The 20,812-nt window shown below is 39.9% G+C and overlaps 1 protein-coding gene across 1 annotated transcript in view; it reads left to right on the top strand.

Moving 5' to 3' along the window:
* LOC138820316 (myelin protein zero-like protein 3) overlaps positions 1 to 17,724 on the top strand; it is a 34,959-nt gene extending 17,235 nt beyond the window's left edge. Inside the window, exons 2-3 of the mRNA XM_070011985.1 lie at positions 16,857 to 17,130; positions 17,440 to 17,724. Coding sequence (XP_069868086.1) covers positions 16,857 to 17,130; positions 17,440 to 17,724 — 559 coding nt within the window. The remainder of the gene's footprint in view (positions 1 to 16,856; positions 17,131 to 17,439) is intronic.
* Positions 17,725 to 20,812: the final 3,088 nt, after the last annotated feature.

Here is a 20,812-nt window from a genome sequence, read left to right as displayed (position 1 = left end):
GTCTTGAACATCTCATTGTTGGAATGGGTCCACCTGCATACCTTTATGAACAGTTTGATTTTTCCCTTCCCGTCCACAAATTATACCAACATCACATCCAATGAAAACAGGGTTATACCATGGGGGAGATACATACAAAGCAACAGAGAAATCTTCTTATAAATATGTTAGAAACAATACCAAGAAATAAAAACATTTGAGTCCTTATCTTGGATTGTATTTAAATTCCCAAGAGTATACTCAAAAATTAAGATATCTGGTTGAGTGGCTCAGGAGGGTACAGCACTTGACTTACAAGATGAAGGTCCCAAATTCAAATTACAATACTACCCTTAGAAAGGCACCAACTCCTTCCTTGTCATTAGTTTCCTTAGGGAATTATTGTGCCATGGTATGGGAAGCCAGATGGGAGACAATGACCAGCTGCCTCATTGTAATATACCTTGATTCTCTGCAGCTGTAAGCTGCTGTCTCCATAGTAGTTTCCAGTGCAGTCAATGCTGTGCTCATCGTTTAGTATTTCCTAAAACTAAGATGGAAAGAGAAGTGTATTATGGCCTAGGACGTTAACTGCCCGGACAATGCATTTTAATGTAACTATAAGAAACGCATGTTCTGTTGACACCAATATATTTGTAAAAAATGATTACATTTTCTAAATTAAAAAAGCACAGAAATTGGTGGTATTTTAGTTTTGTTAATCTCTGTGATCTGGCTGAATAAAAGACCTCTAGATTCTTCTATGAGTATTCCATCTTATATGACACCATATTCTGTTTAGATTCTATGATGAGAACGTGGACTTATATGGAGATGATATTGCCGAAGCTGTATCTTTTTTTTAAATTTATTTTATTTTATTTTTTTTTGTGAACATACTGTACAGAGGGGTTACAATTACATGGGCAGGATAATGAGTACATTTCTTATCAAGCATTGCAGCCTCCTCCTTTGTTTACCCTTCACGTCCCTTCCCAGCCCACCCCCAAGCATCTCCCCCCCCCCCGCACCAACGTTGTAAAGCTCGTTTTCGACATTACAACTTGTACTTCTCATTGTTGTAACAGGTCCACCTGTATCCTTAAACGACATATTTTTCCCCATCTCCTACGCAAATTATATTGACATCAAATATTGTGTAAGCAGGGGTTATACTGTGGGGGAGGGACATACAAAGAAACAAAGAGATAATCTTATAAATGCATTAGAAACAAATGAATGAAAGAAAAAAGCATTAAAATACATATCTAAGGGTTCATTTTCCTCACATCACTTTATCTGACCTTTTCAGCTTGACTCATACATATACTAGATATTGCAAGTAAGGGAAACCATGGGACCTATGTTTCTTTGGGCCTGGGTTACTTCACTTAATATAATTTTTTCCAAGTTTTTCCATTTCCTAACAAATGGGGCAATGTCATTCTTTCCGATGGAGGCATAGAATTATATTGTGTACATATACCACATTTTCTTGATCCATTCATCTACTGAGGGTCATCTGGGCTGGTTCCATATCTTAGCTATGGTAAATAATGCTGCAGTAAACATAGTTGTGCTGGTAGCTTTAGTGTGGTCTTGTTTGTAAACATTTGGGTAAATGCCCAAAAGTGGGATTGCTGGGTCATAGGGCAGCTCTATGTGAAGTCTTTTGAGGAACCTCCATACTGCTTTCCAAAGTGGTTGAAAATGTTTACACTCCCACCAACAATGCAGTAAGGTTCCCTTCTGTCCACATCCCTTCCAGCATCTGTTGTTGTTAGAGTTCTTGATTTTTGCCATTCTAACTGGAGTGAGGTGGTATCTCAATGTTTTTCATTTGCATTTCTTTTATGGCTAGGGATGTTGAGCATTTCTTCATGTGTCTATTGGCCATCCGCCAAAGCAGTATCTTGAAGACTCAGCTAGAGGGGTCTCCAGAACTCCAAGGGCCCTCAGAGCATACACCAACAACCACTGATTTAGAGATCACCCAACTTAACGGAGCTGAAATGAGGCATGAGAACTCAGAGAAATTTCCATTAAGATGGAAGAACTGTTCTCAATTATTTGACACTCATCAGTTGGCAGAAAGGGAATCCTCCGTATCTGTCAGCTCAAAGACACTGAATTCCTTTCATTCAAACCAGACCCAAAATGCATTATTCTCTTCCCAGGTTACTAAGTACAATGACTTGAATCTCAGGTAAGACTAAGTCATGCAAAGGATTTGAAACTACCCCAGCCTTATTTAAAAACCACACCCACCCGGGCCACACAAATTAGGGAAATTGGGGAAGCTATCTGGGGGACTTTATTTGCAGAAGGTTAGGGACCACTATGGAGCCCCATCTACCTCAGCCTAGCCAAGACCACCACTTTTTCCACCCTCCAACCCTGTCCTCTTCCTCCTCCTCCCCCTATATTTGAGACTAGGATCCTAGGCCAATGCCATGCTCATCTTTGCGCCAATCTGGTTGCCACTCTGGCCTGCCTATATGTACACAATCTTCCTCATTGTGCAAGGCTATAGAAAAGTTGGATGTGTGTCCTCAGCAGTGTTACGCACAGAGGAAAACAGGTAGCATTGGGGAGCAGGAATCTGACACAGCCAACTCAGATCCCCATTTATACCTCTGGTGGTGGGGTGGACTTGATAGGCAGAGCCAGCAGGTGCTCCAACTCAGTCTCCCTACTGCTGAGTAATCAGAGGGCACTACAAGTTGCCACCTAGCCCTGGCATCCAGCTGCCAGCTGCAAGTTCATTATCATTGCTGTCACTCTATTTGGAACCTCTTGTCACACTGCCATCCACCTCCCACCGTGATTCACAAGAGAGGTTGAACCCTGGAATCTAGGAAGCAAGAGGATAGGTTTCTTCTACACAAATTATTTGTGTGCCAGAAGCAAAGAACAAGCCTAACTTCCATTTCCTATTGGAGGGCCTAGAACTGAAGGGGCATTATTCAGCTGTGATAAAAAGAATAAGCACAAACTGTTGGATTCCGTGACTGATCCACTTTCCATTCTGGGAAGTCAGGGGCTTAGGGCCCTGCCTTCATACTCAGGTTTTCTTTTTCTTTTCTCTTAAAAGTAGCTTGCTTTAGCTGATTCAAAACTTTGGCAAAGTAGCAGGGTAAAAAATTAACTCCCCAAAATCAATGGCTTGTCTTTATGCCAACAATGAGAAAAGTGTGGCTGAAATTAGGAAATCAACTCCATTTGTAATAACCCCCTCAAAAATAAAATACCTAGGAATTAACTTAACAAAAGTAGTGAAGGACATCTATGATGAAAACTTAAAAATCTTGAAAAAGGAAATCAAAACACAACTTAGAAAATGGCAAAACCTCCCATGCTTCTGGATTGGAAAGATTAACATCGTGAAAATGGCAATATTTTCCAAGGCTATCTAAAAATTCAACGGAATACCTATCAAAATTCCAACCACATTCTTCACGGAAATAGAAGAGGCAATCCAAAAATTCATATGGAAAATTAAAAGACCCTGAATAGCAAAAACGCTCCTCAACGGAAAGAGCACTGCTGGAGGAATATCAATACCAAATTTGAAACTCTACTCTAAAGCCATAGCAATCAAAATAGCTTGGTACTGGCATAAGAACAGACCTCAGGACCAATGGAATCGAATTGAAAACCCAGAAATGAACCTACAGACCTATAGCCATCTAATCTTCGATAAGGGAGCTAAAAAAATAGAATGGAAGAAAGTCAGCCTCTTCAGTAAATGGTGCTGGCAAAATTGGATAACTACTTGTAGAAAATTAAAACTAGATCCTTATATATCACCCTGCACCAGAATCAACTCCAAATGGATCAAAGTCCTCAGTGTCAAAGCAGACACTCTGGAAACATTACAGGATGGAATAAGAGAAACCCTAGGTCTCCTTGGCACAGGCCGAAATTTTCTTAATAGAGACCCAGAAACACAACAAATCAAAGAAAGGTGGGACAAATGGGATTACATGAAGTTGCAGAGCTTCTGCATGGCAAAGGACTTACCTAGCAAGATCAATAGAAAGCCCACGGATTGGGAGATCTTCACTAGCCATACAACAGACAAGGGTCTCATATCTAAAATATGCTTGCAACTCAAAAAATTAAATCCCCCAACAACAAATCCTCAAAGAAACAACTGCCCAATAAATAAGTGGGCTAATGACTTAAAGAGAAACTTCTCTGAAGAAGAAAGAAGGAGGGCCAATAGACACATGAAGAAATGTTCAACCTCCCTAGCCATAAAATAAATGCAAATCAAAACAACACTGAAATACCTCCTGACTCCAATTAGAATGGCAAAATTCAAGAACTCTAACAACAACAGATTCTGGAAGGGATGTGGACAGAAGGGAACCTTACTGCATTGTTGGTGGGTGTGTAAACATTTTCAACCACTTTGGAAAGCAGTATGGAGGTTCCTCAAAAGACTTCACATAGAGCTGCCCTATGACCCAGCAATCCCACTTTTGGGCATTTACCCAAATGTTTACAAACAAGACCACACTAAAGCTACCAGCACAACTATGTTTACTGCAGCATTATTTACCATAGCTAAGATATGGAACCAACCCAGATGACCCTCAATAGATGAATGGATCAAGAAAATGTGCTCTATATACACACTGAAATTCTATGCCTCGATCAGAAAGAATGACATTGCACCATTTATTAGGAAATGGAAAGACTTGGAAAAAATTATATTAAGTGAAGTAGCCAAGCACAAAGAAACATAGGTCCCATGGTTTCCCTTATTTGCAATATGTAGTATATTTATGAGTCAAGCCGAAAAGTTCAGATAATGTAATGTGAGGAAAATGAACCCTTATATATGTATTTTAATGTTTTTTATTTCATTCATTTGTTTCTAATGCATTTAAAAGATTATCTCTTTCTTTCTTTGTATGTCCCTCCCCCACAGTATAACCCCTGCTTTCACTGTATTTGATGTCGGTATAATTTGTGGAGGAGATGGTGAAAAACAAGTTGTTTAAGGATACAGGTGGACCTGTTTCAACAATGAAAAGTACAAGTTGTCATGTCGAAAACGAAATTTACAACTTTGGTGCAGGGGGTGGGGGGAGGATTCGGTGGGAGGGCAGGGAGGAGGCTGGAAAGGGATGTGAAGGGTAAACAAAGGAGGAGGCTGCAATGCCTGGTAAAAAATGTACTCATTATCTTGCCCATGTAATTGTAACCCCTCTGTACAGTATGTTCACAAAAAATTTAAATTAAAATTAAGAAAAGTAGCTTGCTTCATTACTTGGGCCATAGGTCTACCACTGTCTAATTTTTGTTTCATTTGGCTTTTGCTCAGAGTGTGAAAACTCAGCTCCTGCTCATAGTATATTTTTGTTTAAGGCCCTCGTTGGGAAATTTTGTTGAGTTGGGGGTTGAAATTAATTCCTAGTGACTCTTTCTGAGGTTTATATTATTATTGTGACTAGGTGATTACATAAATTTCTCTTATCGCAGAGAATTGTGGAAAAGTAATATTTAGTTGAAGTCACAAATATATTTTAACCTTCACAAGGTAAATTGTCATTATCATGGTCTAAATTTTGTGAATTCTGTAAGCTTTGACAATACAATTCTATAAGCTTTGACAATACAATTATTTCTTCCAGGTGATATTTACATTTCTTTCCTTTTGCTTATTGTAAGATGCTCTGACTTTCGCTCTCATCCCTCCCATCTCTTTCTGAGGTTTTATTGATTTACTTATTTAATTGAAGGGTAAAAGGCTATACTACTTGAGCCACAGCTCAACTTTTGCCTTTTTTAAGTGGTTAAAATGAGGCAAGAGTCCCATGGGTAGTCAAGGACAGTAAAGAGAGGCTAGAAATTGGAGGATTATATTTCAAAGTCAGCCTTGTAAAGAAATTCCATGAGACTCTTATCTCCAGTCAAACACTAATAGGCAGAAGATAGTAGACCTGTAGTCATGAGCAAAACACTTCAACTTTAAGTCCCTCAACTGAACACAGTAAAGCAAATTTCATGTACTTTCCTGCCCAACATGGCTTTCAACCATGATCTACAGATTTCAGCGGCCTTAGCCTTCAGGATTATAACTGTGAGTCAACATTTAGAAATCTTTAATTACCTCTTCTTTCACCTTTTCAGTTATTTATTATTTCTTTTTTTTGTCATTTGTTCTTAGGCACTAGCTCTCATGCTCAGTTTTTCCTTTCCTCTTGAAAGTACCATGCTCTACAACTTTGACCACAGGTAAACTACAGGCTGTTTCTCTTTTTTGTAGCTCTTCTTCTAGGGCTCAAACTCAGGTAAATGTGACTGAGGTTCTTTTTGTTTGTTTGTTTGATTAATTGAGTGGTGGTTGTTAAGTCTTGAAATTAAGTCATGATGAGTCTCCTTGAGGTTTTATTTACCTTTACCTTAATGGTAGTTGGTTTCACTACTTGAACCATAGCTCAACTTCTGCATCTTTTGTGGTTAATAGGAGATTAGAATATCAATAGCAAGCCAAGAGCATTACAGAGAGGACTGAAATTTGAGAATCATGGTTCAAAGCCAGTCTTGCGCAACAAAGTCAATGAGACAATTATATCTAATAAGCACCAACACGTAGGAAGAAGTAGACCTCCAGCAATGAGCAAAGCATAGCAAGTTCAAGCCTCAGTATTGAACACAGTAAAATGTCTCCTGCCCAGGCTGGTTTTGAACCACTGTCCTCAGAACAGGTAGGATTACAATTTTTATTTAGAAAGCTTCAATATCCTCCTTTTTGCACCTTTTCATTTATTTGATTGTCTCTTCCCCCTTTTTGAAAGTTCATGTCTTTTATTATTAGGGCATACCCATTTACGCTCAGTAATTAATTAATTAATTAATTAATTGATTTTGTCAATTGTAGGGCTTGAACTCAGTGCCTACGCACCGGCCTTCAGGGACAAAGCAGGCACACTACCACTTTCAGCCACAGTGCCACTTCTACTTAGTTGGACAAAACAGTCACCAGGGGACTTTTCAGCCTAGGCTGGCTTCCAATTGTCATCTTCAGATCTAAGCTTCCTGAGTAGCAAGGATTACAGACATGAGCCAGAGGCACCTGGCTTGTTTTTTAGATCAAAACTAACAAGCTCTACATTTAGGCCACACTAGTTCACTGACTTCACTGTCCATGAGAGTTTTGGCTTTTTTTTAATTGTGAAAATTCTGTACAGAGAGGTTACAATTACTTGAGCAAGGTAATGAGTACATTTTTTTATCAAGCATTGTTGCCTCCTCTGTTTCCCCTTCCCATTTTTTCCCATCCCCCCACACCCCCCGCCCCACGCGAAAGTTGTAAAGTTCGTTTTTTGACATAACATCTTGTACATCTCATTGTTGCAATGGGTCCACCTGTATCCCTATTTAAACAATTTTCTCCCTTCCCCTCAACAAATTATAACAACATCGCATACAGTGAAACAGGGTTATACCATGGGGAAGGGACATGCAAAGCAACAAAGAAATCATCTTATAAATATGTTAAGAAAAATAGCAAGAAAGAAAAACCATTTGAATCATTTTTTTTTTTGCTCAAAGCTAGCACGAACAAAAACTCTACTCTTGAGGGTTTTTTTTTGAGGGGGAGCGGGCAGAGGCTTGAATTCAAGGCCTACTTACTCTCGCTGAGGATTGTTTTGTTTTTGGTATTTTGTTTTTCATTTCAAAGCTAGCAGGCTCTATTATTTGAGTCGTAGCTTAACTTCAATCTTTTATTTTTTGGTGGTTAATAGGAAATAAGAGTCCCATGGAAACCAATAGCACTACACAGTATCCTAAAATCTAAGGATTACAGTTTAAAGCCAGTCTGGGCTTTGAAAGCCCATCAGTCTAATCTCCAATTAACCACATGAGACGGTAAGTAGTAGTTTTAAACTTGAGCAAAAAAACTCAAGTTCTAGCCCATGCCTAGCACACTCAAGTTAGTTGGGCTTTCCTGCCCAGGCAGGCTTCGAACTGTGATCCCTAGATTTCAGATTGGATTAAAGGTATGCGTCTATATTTTAAAAACTCATTGACTCTTTTCTTCTTCACATACATTCACTTGTTTATTTGTTGGTTCTCTGGCTTGTTTTGAGGGCCTCACCAATCTTGCTGAAGGATAGCATGCTCTAACACAGTTGCACTTTGGTTCAGTTTTTGGTTTTGGTGGTTAGCTGGAAGTAAGTATAGAGATTAACATAGGGTCCTGAATTGTGCTGATTGTGATTCAACGTCAGGAGCAAGGAAAGTTCATGAGACTGTTATCTCAAATTAACCTCCAAAAGATCAGAAATGGTCAAAAAATAATTGTAGTTCATATCCCAGAAAGGCACATACACACTCATGCACACACACACACACATACACACACACACACAATGGTCTTTCCTGTCCTGGCTGGCTTGGAATGGTGATCCTCAATTTCAGTGTTTTGAGTAGGTAGAATTACAAGTGTGATCCACCAGTTTCTTGGTCATTTTATCATTTTTAGTAGACTCTTTGTGCTCTCTTCCACTTTTAAAAAAATTATTTTGTGGTTTTCTTAGTGCTACATCTGTTTTTCACTTAGCTTTTTTTATGCTCAAGGTTGCTGCTGTACCACTTCAGCCACAGCTCAACTTCTGACTTTTTGCTGATTAGTTGGAGATAAGACGTTCATAGATTTTCCTGTCCAGGCTGACTGTGAACTGCAGTCCTCAGATTTAAGGATATTGTGTAGTTCCCTTGGCTTCCTGTGGGACACCGTCCTATTTACCACCAAAAGAAAAGTATGTGGGGCAGAAGTTGATCTGTGGTTCAAATAAGAGAGCCTGCTATCCCTGAATTAAAAAAAAAATACTTGTAAGTCTAATTCGGCTACTAATTGTACACACTGCTTGTTCTATTCAAATAAAAATGAAACAGAAACAACTTATGCACAGTGACCAGGTAATAAGGATTCCTGACTGATAACCAGAAACGAATTCCTAAACTCATCTCCTATAGCCTTTTTTAGATAAAATTGGTCATTTGTGTAAGCTGAGGAGAGATTAAAGAACAAGACTTTACAGGCCAGTTACACAGGACTTGGGAATCAGGATCCATTGGTAAAGCTTTTCAGAGAATGACTAAAAACACACTCTTCACCATTCCAAATGGTTCTTCCTTCTGTGCAAGGGAAAGAGAGGTGAGAAGGAATAAATATGGAAAAAGTAAGAAGCATCAAACAAGGTAAATAATGTTAACTTTATTAGATAAAGTAAAACATAGGTGTACAGGGTGCAATCCAGAAAAGGACATGTCACCTCTGTGTGGATCCCAGTTAATTTAGTTAATAAAATTAATCGATGGTAAGGAGTAAAACCTTCTATTGATTTACGGAAAGGAGGTATATGGTGAGCAAGTCAATTTAATAACTTCAAGGATTTTGAACACAAAGGAGTGAAAGTTTTGCACTCTGCTTGAGCAACAGGAAGGAACAGAGCTGAGGAGGACTGAGATGTGCAGACATTGCCCAAGAAAGATCTCACTGACATCAAGTGTTCTTATGAATGCTGGTTTCCAGGGGCCCATGCCTGTAATCCTAGCTACTCAGAAGGCTTAGATCTGAGGATTGTGGTTTGAAGTCATTTGGGATAAGAAAGTTGGTAAGCTTTTTATCTTTTACAGTTCAAGAATATTCTTATTTGATGCTAATTGTAACCCAAGGCAGTGCAATTGGATACCAAGCTGAAGAATATTAGAAAATACACAGACAAGTATAGACAAAACGAACAAAATCAATGAGGACCCAGGGTACCAAGGCTCAATGGCACCTGGGCTCCAGGTCACACAAGCAATCATATTTATTTGAATTCACACTGGGAAGGTTACCATGGATACATGCAAAAATGAAGCATCAATATTACAATCAGAGCCACCACAGTGAGTAACACTGGTTCCCTTATTGTTTTGAGAAAGGAGACTTCTCTTTTATCTTTCAAGGCCTTTAAAGCACTATGGAAAGGGCAATAGTTTAACCCTCTCCGGAGCTCTGTTTTAACCCTTCCATGGCCAGATATCATCTTTCAGAGTACTATTGAGGTGATGTTCAACCTCTCAAAACTTTTCTAGATTCAACAAATCAGCTTGAGTCCAATACACATATTAATATTAGTAGCATGTATTACAAACACAGTAAAAAGAGAAAAAATAATATTAGACATTTAAACAGAAATAACTGACTGCATTCTTTTATCCGGTACAAGAAATTGAACACTGTTGTCTAAGTCTCTAATAACACTTTTTTTAGATATAACTTCACGGCTTTCATAAAACCTCCTACATAGTCCTTAGAGTGTCTTTTTGACTCCCATTTTTATTTGTTACATTTGCATAGTAGTATAGTATGTCATCTTTAAAATCATATCACCTCATAATTAAAGTTTATCGTGTAAGTAAGTACTTGTGATACTCCAATAAAATATCACAAAAGTTGGAAATGGAGCTATGGCTTAAGAGCTATAGTGCAAGTCTTGAGCCAAAGAAGCTCAGGGGCAGTGTCCAGGCCCAAAGTTTAAGCCCTAGTTTCCACACATACACATCCCCCCATCCATCACCCAGACACACAATCAGATGATAATGTCTATCAAGTTCTTCCTTAGGATGATCTTGATGATGTCAGCAACTGTATCAAGTTTCTATCTCTCTTCCATGCATTTGTGGTAGTAGACAGCAGAGTCACTCTAATATAACATGTGCCTAAGACTTGTCCATGAGCAAAAGCAGTTATGTAACATATCCATCACAATGTCCAGCTCTCTTGATAGTAGATCTGCCCATCTTGGGACTTGATGGGATCCATGTACTCTTCAACTGGCTTTCCCATCCTCGGTGCCAACTGCTTCAATGTTTCACCATCCACACCAAAGAGGCTTTCAAAACCCCTCCCAAATTATCTGAATCCTGGATGCCTGCGATATCATGAAGACACTCTGTGGGTATTCCCCTCTCTGACAGGCCATTTTAACTCCTATGCTCTCCTCACAGATGTAGGCAATGGTCTCTGAGGGACTTCAGTGCCAAATCTTCGAGAGATTTAGTTTCATTGTTTCCATAAGCTCTGGGAAATCATGCAGTAAAGGGTCCAGGTTAGAAACATAGGGGTATACATACCTCCTCATTCTGGAGGTTTTCATGTATGTTCTCTTGGCCATTGAACAGAAGTGGGGTCTCTAAAAGGAAACTTGTATGGTGATCTTTCTGCTTTGGTCCATACAACAAAGAACCACTTTCCCATCCCTTCAATGATTTTGACAAGCTCCATGTGATTCATGCTGAACTGCTTTCAATGCTGTATCAATGTAGAGGTCACAACTGGATGTTGTGTGGATAGCTGTCCATGCTTGATCCTGAGTTCCCTTGACATGCAGGGACCAAAACTCCATGTTGGGAAAGTGAGAGCATGATTAGCTGGCTTATATCTGTGTAGTCTGAATGACACCAGTAGGCATTGAGGCCTCCTCTTTATGTCCAAGTACCCTCAGCATATTGATAAAGATTGACACACCATGGCAAGTCTTCACAAAAAAATTCTGACCTGGTCCTGGGCATTATCTCAAGCATCTCACCCACTTCTAGCAACTTCCCTTCTTTCAAGGTCTTGCCAATTCTCCTCCTTGTGTTCTCAGGTAAAATACTGCTGTCAGTGTGTAAAGAGCAGAGGACAAGGAAGCAGGTACTCTAGAGAAAGTAAATACTGAAACCTCTTCCATGGTGAGAAGATAATTAAACCTGCAACTATAGAATAGCAAAGGAGTTAAGATGGTTATGCACACAGTTTGTGCACAAAAATGCCAGACCTAGAATGCCGTGTTCAGAGTTTCAGTCCATAATCGTCTGTAACAAAGGCATCACAGTTACAGATAAACCAAGTTCATAATGTCTTTTCTTGCACTCAGGAAATGGACACTATCCCTGAAGTTTATTTTTTCCCCTCAAGGCTACTACTTCACCACTGGAACCACAATTCTACTTCTAGTTTTTTGGACATAATTGGAAATAGAATTCGTACAGGCTTTCCTGCCCAAGTTGGCTTCAATCACTGATCCTCAACCTCATGAATAGCTAGGATTAGAGGATTGGCCACTAAGCCTGGCAACAACTCTCTTCCTTTTTATTTCTTTTGCTTTGTTCCTTTTTTCCAGTTATGGGCCTGAATTCTAGGCTTGGGCACTGTCCCTCATCTCTTCAGCTGAAGGCTAGTCTCAACCACTTGAGCCACAGCGTGATTTCCAGCAGTTTCTGCTTAAGTGGTAATGAGCAATTGAATCCAGGGCCTTATGCATGCAAGGCAAGCACTCTACCACTGAGCCACCTTCCCAGCCTCATCTTTCCTTTTCTTAAAAAAATATTATTAGGAAGATGATGTTCAGAGGAATAACAGTTAAGTCAGTTAAACAGTTGTCAGGTAAAGAATCCATTTTGGGGGGACAATTACACCCCTTTACTGTTTCTCAGTTTATACCTTTCACTGTGGCTTTTTTTCTGGTTAACTGGAGATAAGAATCTTGCAGACTTTGCTTCCCAGGGTGATTTTGAACCGTGATCCTCAGATATCAGTCTGCTAATGAGTTAGGATTACAGGCTTGAATCTGAAAGACAAGAAGACTGTTCTGAATGTTGTCCTATATTGGTTATAGGGCTGTGGGCCTGAATGGACTTATGCAGTGAATGCCAGGCATATCAGTCATCTGGAAGCATGTGTCCCTACTTAACCCTGACTGACTCTCAGAACAGATAGGTGATGCTTTCAGGGCAAGAACCAGTTTGTACCAGCTCAACAAAAGTCCTCACTATATAGGTCTTATTCAACAACTATTGGGTTGCTTATATTATCAAGACATTTTCTTTCTTAAGAAATTTTTCATTGTAAGATTGCAATAACTACAGATTCATAATGGTCTAGGAATACATGTCTGCTATCAGCTTTAATACCAAAGCCACATAGCTGCTACAAATCATGTTTTATTGATCTTATAATAGTTCTTGAATATTAGTCTTTATTAGTAATTATATTATTAATATAAGTATTAAAGTTCTGCAAACATATTTCTCTTATTAAATGAATCCTTACAGTGACATTGAAAGCATCTTCTGGAGCAGCATTGGAAAAGATACTTGGATAATACTAAGAATGAAGGATGAAAAGTGTGAAAAACAGAACTAAGAGAATTACCAGTGTGACTGGGAAACATCTTCTACAGAGCAGAATCCCAGATTTCTGGAAACATATCATGTGAGAACAGGGCTTCAAACAGTACATGTGACCACATGGGTGAGCCTCAATGTTGCCACATAGATGTTATTCTTATTCCTATATGAAAGTCTCATGTTCGATGGGCTTTCATAACCCCAGATTTATGAAATTTTGCTGCCTTCTTTCCTTCAATATTACTTCATACTTTGCTATTGAGTGTAATTATTCTTTCAAAACATGAAAACTCAACACCATCTCTTGGACTGAGGCAATTCCTGTCTCCCTATGAATAGATCTGTTATTTAAGAGGCTTCCTTGGGCTGGGTAGGTGGCTCAGTGGTAGAGCACATGCCTTGCATGCTTGAGGCCATGGGTTCGATTCCTCAGCACCACATAAGCAGAAAAATGCCAGAAGTGGCGCTGTGGTTCAAGTGGTATAGTGCTAGCCTTGAGCTGAAGAGCTGAGGAACAGCACCCATGCCCAGAGTTCAGGCCCCACAACCGGACAACCCCCCCCCAAAAGAGGCTTCTTGACAGGTGCCAGTGCATCCCTTCTTTAATACTAGCTTCTCAGGAGGCTGGGATCTGAAGGTCACAGTTGAAGCCTGCCTGGGTAGGAAAGTCCATCAGATTCTCATCTCCAATCAATTACCAAAAAAGTCAAAAGTGGAGCTGTGGCTGAGGTGGTAGAACACTAGGCTGGAGCAAAAAAATGCATACGGACAGGCAGCACCCAGCTTGAGCCTGAGCCCCAGACCAGCCTTCAGGCACACACACACACACACACACACACACACACACACACACACACACACACACACACACACAAGTGGCTTTCTGCCAGACATGTCATGTGGGCCCATGAAATGTTTGGAGACGCCTCTTCAAATGGACTTGCCCTTGTATTTACTCCAGTAATGTGGAAATTGACTCTCAGTCACCTATAGGTCCATTGGTTCAGGATTTTTACTTTGCATCCCACTTCCTTTGCTTGTTTTTGAGGTGAGTCTTGTAGCTCACACAGATGTCAATACACTTCAAGATGCTGCTTACTGTCTCAGGGTCTGCATTGACACTACACATGGAAAAAGAAAACATGACCTGAGAGCCTCTGCTTACTCTGAGGACCAGCTATCCAAGCAACGGCAGCTTCCTATGAATGCAAACTGGAATCCAGGCTCAGGTTGTTCATAACAGACAGATGTGAGTTGTGTAAGGCTTGAATTGTTCTAAGAAATAGCAGAGAATTGAGGAAGGCAGAGGAACTGGGAAAAGACAATCGACCTTCCCATGTTTCCTTGCAGTTCCTGGTCCACATTATATCCTTTGCTAATTGTTCTGCTGTGTGTGTGTGTGTGTGTGTGTGTGTGTGTGTGTGTGTGTGTGTGTGTGTGTGTGTGTGTGTGTGTGTTTGAGAGTGTCAGTGAATGTTTGCACGTGTACAGTGGTTCTGGGCCTTGAATTAAGGGGCTGGACACTGGGAAGGCAGGGTGAATATGAGCAAGTACATCATATGTGTGTGTGGAAGTAACTCCATCAAACCTCTGAGTGTGCAACTAGTAATGAAAGTGAAAAAATGATTAAGCAATGCTCAAAATCCTCCATAAGCTATTTAGAAATAACTTTAAAAAAGGGTCAGGAAGCATAGTTGGTAGGGGATATGAAAACATCTGTAGTTAAAACTGTGGGATTATTCAAGCAAAGTGCTGGTGGCTCATGCTTGTACTCCTAGATATTCAAGAGGCTGAGATCTAAGGATCATTATTTGAAACCTGCCCAGGCTGAAAAGTTATCACATTCTATATAAGATATACTACTCAGAATAAGCTCAAATGAGGCTTAAGCAGTAGAGTGCCCAAATTCAAACCACAAGAATGGCAGAAAAAAAAAGAAATAGTCCAAACTTAAGATGTCTAAGGAGTTTTAGACTAAATGTCGTATATACAAGGTACTATATTTTGAGGCTCATTTGTTGTTGTTGTTTTAAATATATCATGTATATTCTTCCTCCTACAATATATCCCCTTTTTACTTTGACTTGACTTTGTTACCGTGCACCTTGTATATACATTTTTCTAATTTAGGGAGGGGAACCAAAATAACAAAAATGCTGAAACAAGGACACAGGATGACCCATTGCAACAATGATATCCATAGGACAGTATGTTAGAAATGAATTTTACAACTTTGGGTGGGGAAGGGTGGAGGAGAAGGTAAGGGATAGTAGAAAAAAAACAAGGGAAGGAGTAACAATGCTTGACCAGAAATGTACTCATTGCCTTATTCATGTAACTGTAGCCTCTCTATAGAATCTTCACAATAAAATAAGATTTAGAAAATGAAAAATATCTAGTTACAGCTAAAGTACGAAAGGAAAAATCCTTTCATTCATTTGCCTATGGCAACAGAAATTAGAAATACACAGTCAATAGATATTTATTGCAAACCCCACACAGATTCATGCTCATGGCTACTTCACCCTCCTTGTCTTCAGGGGAAAATCAGGAGGAATCAGTACAAGCTTCCTATCTAATAGCAGTCTACTCAATTCCTGTACCAAGACTGCCATCTGTAGTGCATCAGATGGAAAAAGTTAACATTCCTTCCAAAAGCGTCTCAAATGAGCCCTATAAACCATAGCCTCCAACTGTCCTGATTTAACTCTTATTTCCTTTCCCAAGCTACAAATACATATAAACTTGTGGAGGGCTCTACAGAGATGGACAGTGACTTATAAAACATATACTGTTTCACACCTGTAGAAAATTAAAACTAGACCCTTATAAAGCACACTGCACAAGAATCAACTCCAAAGGGATCAAAGACCTCAGAGCCCAAGCAGATACCCTGAAAACATTACAGGAAGGAAAAGGAGAAACTCCAGGGCTCATGGCACTTGCCAAAAGTTTCTTAATAAAGACCCAGTAACACATAAAATCAAAGAAAGGTTGGACAAATGAGATTGCATGAAACTGCAGACCTTCTGCACGACCAAGGACATAGCTATCAAGATCAAGAGAAAGCCCAACGATTTGGAGAAGATCTTCACTAGGCTTACAATGGACAAGGATCTCATATCTAACATATAATTAGACCTCAAAAAATTAAATCCTCCAAAAACAAATCCTCAAAGAAACAACTGCCTGATAAATAAGTGGGCTAAAGACTTAAAGAGAAAGGTCTGAAGAGGAAATAGGAATGGCCAATAGACACATGAAAAAATGCTCAAATTCTTTAGCCATAAAAGAAATGAAAATCAAGACAATGTTGAGATTCCACCTCACCCCAGTTTGAATGGCTATAAGCAACAAATTTAATAATAACTTATGCTGGAGGGGATGTGGTCAAAGGGAACGTCCTGCATTGTTGGGGGGAGTGTAAACTTGTTCAACCACTTTGGAAAGGAGTATATTAAAACTACCAGCACAACCATGTTTATTGCAGCATTATTTACCAAAGCTAAGATATGGAACCAACCAGATGCCGCTCAGTATATGAATGGATCAAGAAAATATACACAATGGAATTCCATGCCTCCATCAGAAAGAATTAGGCAGATACCTGAGGAGCAGGCGGGATGCCGCTGATCAGAGCCGCTTGAAGCTAGGGCTGCACCTTCTCTGCCCTGATAGGCATCCTACTCTTGCAGGATTAGTGCAGCTTTTGACATACGAGGTTATGTTGGAGAAAATGTCGAGTTGAGATGTACCTTCAAGTCATCTTCATGTGTCACTGACAAACTGACCATAGACTGTAAGTACCGTCCTCCCAGCAGCAGTCGCACAAAATCTGTATTTCACTATCAGTCTTTCCAGTACCCAACCACAGCAGGCCCTTTTCAGGATCAGATCTCCTGGGCTGGAAATGTATACAAAGGGGATGCATCCATAAGCATAAGCAACCCTAACCTGATAGACAATAGTGTTGCGACCACCTCGACCAGCAAGGAAGACATGACCAGGGATTCTTCTCAAAGCAGTTTATTCGGGAACCTCATCTGCAAGCTTCTCCTTCCCCGCACCCGCACTCCGGTTATAAGCCTCCTGGATGGCCAATCCCGAGGTGCCATGCGGCATATACAAATAGGGTCACAAATACAGAAGCAAGCCAGTAGCCAAGCCATAGCCATATAAGGAGTTGTTATTCACAGAGAGCACTCGCCATCGGGAAGGCAGAAGGCGGAAGCCAGTGCCATCTTTGGTCGTGGCCCCTGCAGCTCTCCACACAATAGGACATTCAGTTGTGCTGTGAAGAATCTCCCAGATGTGCACCATGACATCCCCCTGATGGAACTAACAATCACAGAAAGGGGTTTTGGTACCATGCTGTCTTCTGTGGCCCTTCTTTCTATTCTTGTTTTCATTCCCTCAGCAGTAGTTATTGTTCTGATGCTTGTGAGAATATCAAGGAAGGCTGCAGAGATGAAAAAGCAGAGAAAGTCTGGCTATAAGAAGAAGTCTTGGAGTTCCAGGAAGATGGCAGAGGAGAAACTAGAGGTTAAACAAGCTCTCCCATAGAAAGCAGTTTTAGTGTTCCAGTGAACAGACCTAAGTCAGAGAATCACAAGTGTGCCATCACAGTACAGAGAGTTAGGCCAGAGAGGGAAAATCCTGGCAAGGAGACAGATCTGAGCACTTGCCAGCATTTGCAGCTATGGCTGTGGCTGCAGCAGCTGCAGCCATAGCCGCCATACCTGCAACACAGAGAATCCGGGATGAAAGAGCCAGATGCGGCAAGTGAGCAGATTCTATTCAACACCAGCAAGAACTGACAAGGAGAAGACATCTTCATCCGGCAGTTAGCAGACCAGAGACAGCCCAGGAACCAAGACTCGGCGTGAGTAGAAGCCTGACGTCCTCACTCCTTCTCAGAGAGCAGAGGAGGGAAGCCACCTCTCATCCCCCACTACCGGAGATCTCCATCTTTGATACTGACAAGGGCCTGGCTGAGCTGCTAGCTCCAAATCAGGCCTTGGAAGAAAACTGGAGTCATTTAGGAGCTCACAAGAACCTAACCTGACGTGCCAGACTCAGCTCAACCCAGGGAAAAGTCACCCGGCTCAGGCTGCCAGGCCCAGGAGTGGCTTTCTTCACTAGGAAACAGAGCAACAGTCTGTCCATCCCTTTAGCAGCCTCTACAATCAATTGAAAGTCAGTAAACATAAATCCTGAGAATGGCTCCAGGCTGGGCTCTGTGAGTGTCTCAGGAGCTAACCCCTCAGGGAAAATCTACTTTTTGCTGAAAGGCCTCCACTCTACCCAGAACCTAGCCTCATCACAGCATCTCCAAAGTAGAGGAACAAGCCATCTCCCTCTTGTGATACTCAAAACAGATTTCCTTCCCATTGAACAAGACTGGGAGAAGGATCACAAAATCCTGGGTAAAGCAGAGCATTTTTGTGCCTTCTCAAACAAACTGACTTAAGAAACCAACCAAGCCACAGGAAAATAAAACACCACAAGAAGACCAGAGACTCCAACAAGAGGCTGGTTATGGACACAAGGGAAATACAGGACTTTCCTAACCCTACCCAAAAAAATCAAAAAATTTTTTTTTAACTTTCATAAGTTTTTTTCTAAAACTTCTTTTAATTGTTACCTTTAAAAAATTGTTTTCTAGTAACTTTTTTTCTCCCTCTTATAATTTTTATTTTAGGGGTATATGTGTGTGTGCATGTTTTCTTTCTTTTTTAAAAAAAAAAACATTTATTTTTTTGTTTTTTGTTTAGCTCTATTTAATTTTTAATCTTTTTTTCTTCCTCATTCTTTTCACCTTTTTGTCTCTTTCATTCTTCTTTGTATGACTTAATTGCTGTTCTGCACATCCTCAGATTACTTGTAGTTGATTATTAGATCTTATCCCCCACAGAGTACACAATTAATCAAGAAATATATTCATCAATTCAAAACCTCTTAGACTTACATTCTTTAATAGCAGTACTATTTATACCTATATAATATTTTAATTTTTTATTTTTAAGTTTTTCACGTCTCCTTTATATCCCTCCACTTCTCTAATTATATCCTCACTCTTCTCTGAATATTTCGATTTTATAATTGCATAATTTTTAAGCATTGCACTTTTTAATTTTTAAATTTTGCTTTTCTATTTTTTCGTGTCTCTTTTTTTCTCTTTCTCTTTCTTCTTTTTTTTATCTCTCTCTATTTTCATACTATCTAACCTATTTCCCGCTTTGAGATTTTGATTTAGTTAAGTTAATTCTCCCTGTGCCTTCCCACATCCCTCGATTCCTATTTTTACCCACATATCTCCCTAAACCTAATAATTTCTGGTTTGCCAAATTCTTCTTTGCTGTTCATAGCCCATTAATATATAGTTGTTTGATGTTGAAGAGATATATCTGTTGAATTAGATTGTATCTGCAGAATTTGGACAGTGCAACTACAAATTTTGGGTGATGCTTGTCTTAAGATAGTGTTCTAGCACCAAACTGGTATTACTTTCATCCAAAATGGGCAGAGTAAGCCAGAAAAACACAAGAAAAACGACAACTGTGGGTATCTTAACTCCCACTCATAATAATCAGGGGACAGAACAGATAATGCAATCCAGAGGAGAGTTCCCAAATAGCTCTACAAACACTGCTGGTAAACATGGTAAATGAACAAAGGACTCTATATGGCCATGAAAAGGAGAGAGAGGAGGCAAACCAAAGGTTAATACAGGAAAAGATTGAAAACTTGCAAAGACTTTCTATGAATGTGATAGGGAGAGAGAAGGGGCAAACCAAAGGTTAATACAGGAATATCATGAGCGTGAGGAAGCTACTCAAAAACTGATACAGGAATTGCTTGATCAGGTTGAGATCACTCAAAGAGAAAGGCAGGAATGGCGTGAGCAGGCTGAGAACACTCAAAGAGAACTACAGGAATGGCGTGAACGTGAGAAGCTAAGCAAAGAGTAATACAGGAATTGAGAGAGCAAAATGAGAATGCACAAAGATCACTAAAGGCATTGTTGGAATCCATTAACAAAGAGCTGAATGAGATCGGGGAGACCACAAAGGGAATACTGAACGGAACCCAACAGAAGGAATGGGAGTCCAAGTAAACCATAACCAATCAACTAAGTGATTTGAGAATAAACACTGAACACCAAATTAAGGAAGTAAAGAAGTACATTCAAGATGTAAAACAAAGCTGCAACAAAGAATTTGAAGCCATGAAAGCTGACCAATTACAAGGAAAATAAATAAAAAAGAAAGTCGAAACTCTTGACAGCAGGTTAGACCATGCAGAAGATCAAATCTCGGGGATTGAAGACAGCCTAGATATTACAGAGAAAGAACATACAACCATCCAAGATAAGTGTAAGAAATATGATAGATCTATTCAAAACTTGGAAGACACCATCAGAAGACCTAATCTGAGGATAATGTGTGTAGAGGAGCACCTAGAAACAGAAGTTAATGGTTAGGAAATTTATTTAACAAGATCCTAGCAGAGAACTTCCCAATCATGCAAAAAGATAGGCCTATTCAGATACAAGAGACTTTGAGAACTCCAAATAGAACAGACCAGAATAGGACATCACACCGTCACATTATAATCCACACAGGATCAATTCAGACCAAAGAAAAGATCG

Source organism: Dipodomys merriami, unplaced genomic scaffold (assembly GCF_024711535.1).
Source record: "Dipodomys merriami isolate MVZ:Mamm:240054 unplaced genomic scaffold, mDipMer1.0.p SCAF_86, whole genome shotgun sequence".
NCBI classification, from domain to species: domain Eukaryota; kingdom Metazoa; phylum Chordata; class Mammalia; order Rodentia; family Heteromyidae; genus Dipodomys; species Dipodomys merriami.
Note: the sequence above shows the minus strand (reverse complement) of the source record. Positions and strands in the feature narration are given on the sequence as shown.